The sequence below is a fragment of the Nicotiana tabacum genome, chromosome 19 (genome assembly GCF_000715075.1).
Source record: "Nicotiana tabacum cultivar K326 chromosome 19, ASM71507v2, whole genome shotgun sequence".
Lineage (NCBI taxonomy): Eukaryota > Viridiplantae > Streptophyta > Magnoliopsida > Solanales > Solanaceae > Nicotiana > Nicotiana tabacum.
Genome location: NC_134098.1, coordinates 76243318 through 76252006, shown reverse-complemented (window position 1 = coordinate 76252006; position 8689 = coordinate 76243318). Strand labels below are relative to the sequence as shown.

At 40.2% G+C, this 8689-nt stretch overlaps 1 protein-coding gene across 1 annotated transcript; it reads left to right on the top strand.

Moving 5' to 3' along the window:
• On the top strand, positions 1–639 carry LOC142173551 (secreted RxLR effector protein 161-like). Its single transcript, XM_075239165.1, has one exon. The coding sequence runs from the start codon at positions 1–3 to the stop codon at positions 637–639; it is 639 nt and encodes a 212-aa protein (XP_075095266.1).
• Positions 640–8689: the final 8050 nt, after the last annotated feature.

Here is an 8689-nt window from a genome sequence, read left to right as displayed (position 1 = left end):
ATGTTGAAAATGTTTAATTGTTTTGACGTAGCACCTGTGAGAACTCCTTATGATCCTAACATACACTTGAAAAAGAATAAGGAATCTAGTATTTCTCAAACTGAGTATGCTAAGATAATTGGTAATGTAATATTTCTCATGAATTTTACACGACCTGATATTGCTTATACTGTTAGTAGATTGAGTAGATATACTCATAACCCTAGTAGTGAACACTGGAATGCTCTTCATCGTTTGCTAAGGTATTTGAGAGGTACTATGGATTTATGTTTGCATTTTAATAAATTTCCAGCTGTTTTAGAAGGATTTTGTGATGCAAACTGGGTTACTGACAATAATAAAGTCAGCTCCACTAGTGGCTATGTATTTACTTTGGGTGCAGGTGCTATTTCATGGAAGTCTTCAAAACAGACTTGTATAGCACGATCTACTATGGAATCTGAATTCATTGCTCTTGAGTTGGCAGGGCAAGAAGCCGAGTGGTTGAGAAACTTATTGGCAGACGTGCCTTTGTGGGGAAGACAAGCTTCACCAGTTTTTTTACATTGTGACTCACAGGCGGCAATTAAAATTGCCAAAAATTGTGTATACAATGGAAAAAGAAGATATATTCGCATTAGGCATGGTGCGGTAAAATAATTGTTGAAACATGGTGTTATTTTCTTGGAAAATGTAAGATCCGAAATAAATTTGGTGGATCCTTTAACCAAGGGTTTGGCAAGGAGAGTCATCCTTGAAACGTCAAGGGGGATGGGGCTAAAGCCCATGAATTGAGGAAGTATGGCGGATACCCGTTTGTGGTCAAACGAAGCCATATAAGACCTCAATATGCACTACATTTCCTATCCCTAAGGCATGTGGTAGTGCTTTATAAGGTTGATCTCATTTTTCTCATAATGATTCCATAACCTTAAGGTTTTCTATGTGTAGAAAGACTTGATGGAATCACCCACGTAAGTGTAAAAGTGCGGTCGCCTTTTATGAAGGACTTCAGATGTATTTCCAGAGCTCTCATGAGACCCAAGGTATGTGCATAACCATAAAAACACTTTGTTAGTATCGCGGAGTTTGCATAAAATTAAGGATATAGTATATGTTGTGGGGTCTTAACTAATGTCCATTCAGTTCAAGAGTACTTCACTTTGTGAATGTTAGTTGTTGCCTCATTTCACTACGTGTCAATTCAAATCGAAAGATATTGATACTTAAGTACATGTTCCTTCTTTTGCCCAAAATTATTTTTATTCTATTTTTTGTCTTTGCATTAGTGGGAGATTGTTGGTATTATTTAAACTTGATAATGCAAAGTCAAAGATTTTTTCGTGGTCCCTTTTTTCTTCTTTACTACTTTGTCTTTTGTGAAAGACAAAGTGTCCCTCATTGGTTGTGGAAAGTCATTTTCTTCTCTTTATATTGAATTGCTCTTTGTTGGGCTTGTAAAGAGCTAGTAAAAGGGAGTGGTCTCGCGCACATGAGAAATTGGTCCTGAAGGCAAAACGAGTTGATTTGCCCCCCCCCCCCCATGTGCGCGAGATATTATTTTGTGCAAATTCTAATCTTCCAGCCACGAGCGCACGTGTTTGGAGGTATTGTGGAACCTTGGGGAGCGACCGGTCTTAACGATTTGCACCCAGTCGGGCCGAAATCGCTTTCAAGGCAGTGGCTTGCCACGACACAATATTTTTGATAAGTTGTTCTTCTTTCCTTCTTGTTCTTAGTCAATATTATCTACTCATTTTTCATACATGTTGTTCTTGTTCTTGTTGCTTTATTCCTCTGATTTATGTTTGGAAATTAGTTCTCTATTTCTCAAATTTAATAGTTATCAAATTATCCATAAATTATTTCTCTGCAAGTTTCTCCAATTTAATACTTATTAAAACTATCTTGACAAGAAAAAGGAAAAATTAAGTGGATCAAATGCATGATCTCCCTTTGTTAAACTGACTACGGTTGCACACAGGTATAAAACAGATTTATCTTTACTTAGCTCAACAGATGGAGAACTGCAGCACTGTAGATCAAATGCACGATTTCTTTGAAAAGCTAGATCACGAAATCATTTCCCGCGAGGAGAAAATATCATATGAGAAGATTATGTTACAATTTCATTATTTGTATGGATTCCAGGAGAGTGATATCAACAACAGAAACCAAGCAGCGACATCTCTTATAGCTATAGCATTCTTATATGACATATGACATAAGACCTCTAGCTTCACAGGAAACATCTGATAGTAATATTTATTTATAATGATAAAAGATATTTCAAGTTAACAAGATATTAGCCATATAATTATAATACATTGCATTTGATCTTGTTGTAAAAACTTTATTTACTAATATAAATGTTGAGTCTTAAATTCAAAGTCTTAAAATATTAGGCAAGTTATATTAAAACGGAAGGAAATTGAAATAATTGAAAACCTCGAAAGGAGATTGAATTTTTAATGTCACCATACAAGAAAATAAAGCATAATTGAAAGATCAAATAATGAATACAAGGAAATAATTGTAACGACTCGGCTGGTCGTTTTGAGTGTAGTAGCCCCTATCCCCTATTAACTGCTTCTCCCGTATCTTTTTCTGCTTATGTGACTTGCCGGGAGGTTGTTGTTGTGGTTTCGGAGTGAATTGGGACACTTAGTCTCACGGAAGCTTAAGTCTTAGGATTTTGACCGTAGTCGGAACTGTGTGAAGACGACTCCGGAATGGAGTTTTGTCGGTTCCGATAGCTCTGTTGGGTGATTTTGGTCTTAGGAGCGTGTCCGGAATATGAATTGGACGTCTGTAGCTGATTTAGGTTTGAATTGGCCAAAGTCGAATTTTGGAGATTTTGACCGGTAGTGGACCTTTTGATATCGGGGTCGGATTTTGATTCCGGAAGTTGGAGTAGGTCCGTAATGTTGAATATGACTTGTGTGCAAAATTTGAGGTCAATCGGATGTGGTTTGGTAGGGTTCGACATCAGTTGTAGAAATTTAAAGTTTCAAGTTCATTAAGTTTGAAGTGGAGGGTGATTCGTGTTTTAATCATTGTTTGATGTGATTTGAGGACTCGACTAAGTTCGTATGGTGTTTTAGGACTTGTTGGTATATTTGGTTGAGATCCCGGGGGACTCGGGTGTGTTTCGGATGCTTAACAGATTGAATTTGGACTTAGGCAAATGGCTGAAGCTTCTGTTTTTTGGTATTTTCGCACCTGCGATGGAGAAACCGCATGTGCGGGATCGCACGTGCGGAGTGAAGGGCGCATGTGCGTTGTTGGTCAAGAAGGTCTGTAAGCGCAGGTGCGAAAGTCAAGCCGTATGCGCGAGCTCGCAGGTGCGGCCCAAAGCTCGCAAATGCGGTCCTAGCCATTTAAGCCATTTTCGCACCTGCGATGAGTTTCAGGTGCGGTTGAAGGCTCGCAGAAGCGAGTTTGCTGGGCAGAAAATAAGAATTCGAGGGTTGTTTTCCCATTTTGATTTTGGGACTTTGAGAGCTCGGATTGAGCGATTGTTTGAGGGATTTTCAGAGAAAACTTTTGGGTAACGATTCTTAACTCATTTATGGTTATATTCCACTAATCGATGGTTGATTTCATCATTTAATTTCGGATTTGGGCTAAAATTTTGGGGAAAATGGGAAGAAGTTCTTCAACTATGATTTTGGGTTTTGATTGAGATTTTGACATAGGATTTGGATAATTTTGGTACGAGTGAACTCATGAGGGAATGAGTGTTCATATTTTGTGACTTTTACCCGATTCCGAGACTGGGCCCGAGGAAACCTTTTGGGGCGATTTTCTAATTTCTTGCTTTAGCTTTGATTTCATTAATTAGATTAATTTCTTATATTTGTATTTATGGTATGTAATTGATTTTGGCTAGATTTGGACCATTCAGAGTCGGATATTCGTGGAAAAGGCATTGTTACCGATTGATTGAGCTTGGTTCGAGATAAGTGGCTTGTCTAATCTTGTGTGGGAGAAATTCCCTTAAGATTTGGTACTGTTGTGATATGTGAGCGCCATGTATGTGAGGTGACGAGTACGTACACGGGATATTTATTGTAAATATCCGATTTATTTTTTTACTGAGTAGCAACCTGTTTTCCTTTAATTTGAGTTATACCGTTTAAATGAGTATTAGTCTATTTTCATTCTTAATTGAGCTATTCCAATATGTGTATTTATCCTGTTTAGTCTAATATTGCATGTCTACGTGGTTTAACTGCTTATTTGAACTCTGTGAAGTATGCCTAATTGATTTTCTGCTTTTTCTTGTTCTTTATCAGTATAACTGTAGAAATCTTGCTATTAACTATTGTTTTTGTCGGTTTGAGCTGTGTGTTTACTTTTGAGACTACGAGGCGGCATTACTGGTGGAGAAGAATGAAGAAGGACATAGTGGAACATGTAGCTCGGTGTCTAAATTACCAGCAAGTGAAGTATGAGCATCAACGACCATGTGAGTTACTTCAGAAATTAGAGATTCTGGAGTGGAAGTGGGAGCAGATCACTATGAATTTCATTTTTGGACTCCCACGGACTCAGTGGAGGTTTGATGCAGTTTGGGTGATTGTGGATAGGCTAACCAAGTCAACTCATTTCCTTCCTGTGATGACTACCTATTCTTCCGAACAGCTGACTCGAATTTATATCCGCGAGATTGTCAGGCTTCATGGCGTACCGGTATCTATCATCTCTGACCGGGGTACGCAGTTTACATCACGGGTTTGGAGGGCTGTACAACAGGAGTTGGGTACTCGGGTTGAGTTGAGCACAACATTTTACCCTCAGATGGACGGACAGTCCGAGCACACTATTCAGATACTGGAGGATATGCTCCGCGCTTTTGTGATAGATTTTGGGGGTGCTTGGGATCAGTTCTTTCCACTTGCGGAGTTTGCCTACAATAATAGTTATCAATCGATCATTCAGATGGCACCGTATGAGGCTCTATATGGTAGGCGATGTCAGTCTCCAGTGGGTTGGTTCGAGCCGGGCGAGCCTAGATTATTGGGTACAAACTTGGTTCAGGATGCCCTGGATAAAGTGAAGGTGATTCAGGATCGACTTTGCACAGCCCAGTCCAGACAGAAGAGTTATGCGGATCGGAAGGTTCGCGATGTTGCATTCATGGTTGGAGAGTGGGTCTTGCTCCGGGTTTCGCCTATGAAGGGCGTTATGAGGTTTGAAAAGAAGGGCAAGTTGAGCCCAAGGTTTATCGGCCCATTTGAGGTGTTGCGACGTGTTGGAGAGGTTGCTTATGAGCTTGCCTTGCCTCCCAGTCTTGCAGGGGTCCATCCAGTATTCCATGTTTTTATACTCCGGAAGTATCACGGTGATCCGTCTTATGTGTTGGATTTCACCTCAGTCCAATTGGACAAAGATCTATCTTATGTTGAGGAGCCAGTGGCTAGTTTGGACAGGCAGGTTCGAAAGCTGAGGTCAAAGAACATTGCTTCTGTGAAGCTACAGTGGAGAGGTCAGCCGGTCGAGAAGGCGACTTGGGAGATCGAGCATGATATGTGCAACTGCTATCCTCATCTTTTCACCACTTCAGGTATGTATCTATGCTCGTTCGAGGACGAACGATTATTTTAAGAGAGGGAGGATGTAACGACCCGGCCGATCGTTTTGAGTGTATTAGCCCTGATCCCCTATTAACTGCTTCCCCGTATCTTTTTCTGCTTATGTGACTTGTCGGGAGGTTGTTGTTGTGGTTCAGGGTGAATTGGCACACTTGGTCCCTAAAACGGAAGCTTAAGCCTTAGGATTTTGACCGTAGTCGGAACTGTGTAAAGATGACTCTGGAATGGAGTTTCGTCGGTTTCGTTAGCTCTGTTGGGTGATTTTGGACTTAGGAGCATGTCCGGAATGTGAATTGGAGGTCTGTAGCTGATTTAGGCTTGAATTGGCAAAAGTCGAATTTTGGAGATTTTGACCGGTAGTGGACTTTTTGATATTGGGGTCAAATTCCGATTCCGAAAGTTGGAGTAGATCCGTAATGTTGAATATGACTTGTGTGCAAAATTTGAGGTCAATCGGACGTGGTTTGGCAGGTTTCGACATCGGTTGTAGAAATTTAAAGTTTCAAGTTCATTAAATTTTAAGTGGAGGGTGATTTGTGTTTTTAGCATTGTTTGATGTGATTTGAGGGCTCAACTAAGTTCGTATGGTGTTTTAGTACTTGTTAGTATATTTGGTTGAGGTCTCGGGGGCCTCATGTGTGTTTCGGATGCTTAACAGATAGAATTTGGACTTAGGCAAAAGGCTGAAGCTTTTGGTTTATGGTATTTTCGCACGTGCGGTGGAGAAACCGAAGGTGCGGGATCACACGTGCGAAGTGAAGGGCACATATGCGATGTTGGTCAAGAAGGTCTATGAGCACAGGTGCGAAAGTCAAGTCGCAGGAGCGGGCCTGCAGGTGCGGCCCAAAGCTCGCAGATGCGGTCCCAGCCATTTAAGCCATTTTCACACGTGCGATGAGTTTTCCGCAGGTGCGGTTGAAGGCTCGCAGAAGCGAGTTTGCTGGGCAGAAAATAGGATTTCGATGGTTGTTTTCCCATTTCGATTTTGGGACTTTGAGAGCTCGGATTGAGCGACTTTTTGAGGGATTTTCAGAGAAAACTTTTGGGTAACGATTCTTAACTCATTTATGGTTATATTCCACTAATCTATGGTTGATTTCATCATTTAATTTCGGATTTGGGTTGAAATTTTGGGGATAATGGGAAGAAGTTCTTCAACTAAGATTTTGGGATTTGATTGAGATTTTGACATAGGATTTGGATAATTTTGGTACGAGTGAACTCATGAGAGAATGGGTGTTCATATTTTGTGACTTTTACTCGATTTCGAGACGTAGGCCCGGGGAGACTTTTTGGAGAGATTTTTTAATTTCTTGCTTTAGCTTTGATTTCATTAATTAGATTAATTTTTTATAGTTGTATTTATGATATGTAATTAATTTTGGCTAGATTTGGGCCATTCGGAGTCGGATATTCGTGGAAAAGGCATTGTTACCGATTGATTGAGCTTATTTGAGGTAAGTGGCTTGCCTAACCTTGTGTGGGGGAAATCCCCTTAGGATTTGGTACTATTGTGATATGTGAGCGCCGTGTACGTGAGGTGACAAGTACGTACACGGGCTATTTGTTGTAAAAACTCGATTTATTTATTTTACTGAGTAGCAGCCTGTTTTCCTTTAATTTGAGTTATACCGTTTAAATGAGTATTAGTCTGTTTTCATTCTTAATTGAGTTATTCCAATATGTGTAATTATCCTGTTTAGTCTAATATCGCATGTCTACGTGCTTTAATGGCATATTTGAACTCTGTGAAGCATGCCTAGTTGATTTCCTGCTTTTCCTTATTCTTTATCAGTATAACTGTAGAAATCTTGCTATTAACTGTTGTATTTTTCGGTTTGAGCTGTGTGTTTACTTTTGAGACTACGAGGCGGTACCTCGGGAGTTTCCCCTGTATATTTACTTTTGAGACTACGATGCGATTCCTCGGGAGTTATCCTTGCACATTTATTTTTGAGACTACGAGGAGGTTCCTCGGGAGTTCTCCCTGTATATTTACTTTTGAGACTATGAGGCGGTTCCTCGGGAGTTCTCCCTGTATATTTACTTTTGAAACTACGAGGCGGTTCCTCGGGAGTTCTCCCTGTATATTTACTTTTGAGACTTCGAGGCGGTTCCTCGGGAGTTCTCTCTGCATATTTACTTTTGAGACTACGAGGCGGTTTCTCTGGAGTTTTCCCTGTATATTTATTTTGGGACTACGAGGCGGTATCTCGGGAGATCCCCTACTGTTTACCCATGTGTGTTGCACTGTTGCCTTGCTGTGTTTCCTTTTGTTAAATTTTAGTCTCTTATTATACTACATATCTCCTGCTTTATTTATTATATACCAGTGGGCCTGACCTGACCTCGTCACTACTCGACCGAGGTTAGGCTTGGCACTTACTGGGTACCGTTGTGGTGTACTCATGCTACTCTTCTGCACATGTGTTTTTGTGTGCAAATCCAGGTACTTCTTATCAGCCCCGCTACTAGCTGTGAGTGCTTGTTGTTGTACAGAGACTTCAAGGTATATCTGCCGCGTCCGCAGACCTCGGAGTCCCCCTCTATTCTCTCTTATGTCATTTACCTTCCATACTTCTCTTGTTAGACTCTGGTGTATAGAGATACTAGTTTCCTTCTGTAGCTTATAACTTATGATGTTCTGGGTTTTGGAAAGACTGTGTATTTATAGAGTATTGGTTATTGTACATGTCGAGCGGCATTGTTACTAGTTATTTAGTTATCCACTGCTGTTAGTTGCCAAGTTTTACTTCTGTTTTGTTATTTTCCGAAATTTATTAGACTTACCTAGTCGTAGAGACTAGGTGCCGTCACGACGTTATACGAAGGGATTTTGGGTCGTGACAATAATAATTTTTTTAAATATTAATTGTAACTTGTTGATGTATGGTAGTTTTCTAATTGTAACGAGAATTCACTATGCAGTAATAACACTTTCGAAATTTGTGGTAGCCTTATTGTAGAGTAAGGGGTCGTTTGGTTGGGAAATAAATTATCTCATGATTAATTATCTCGGGATTAGTTATCCCACCCTTTCATGCGAATAAGAAATACTATAATCTCGGGATAACTAATCCTGGGATTAGTTATACCACGATTTTATCTCAACC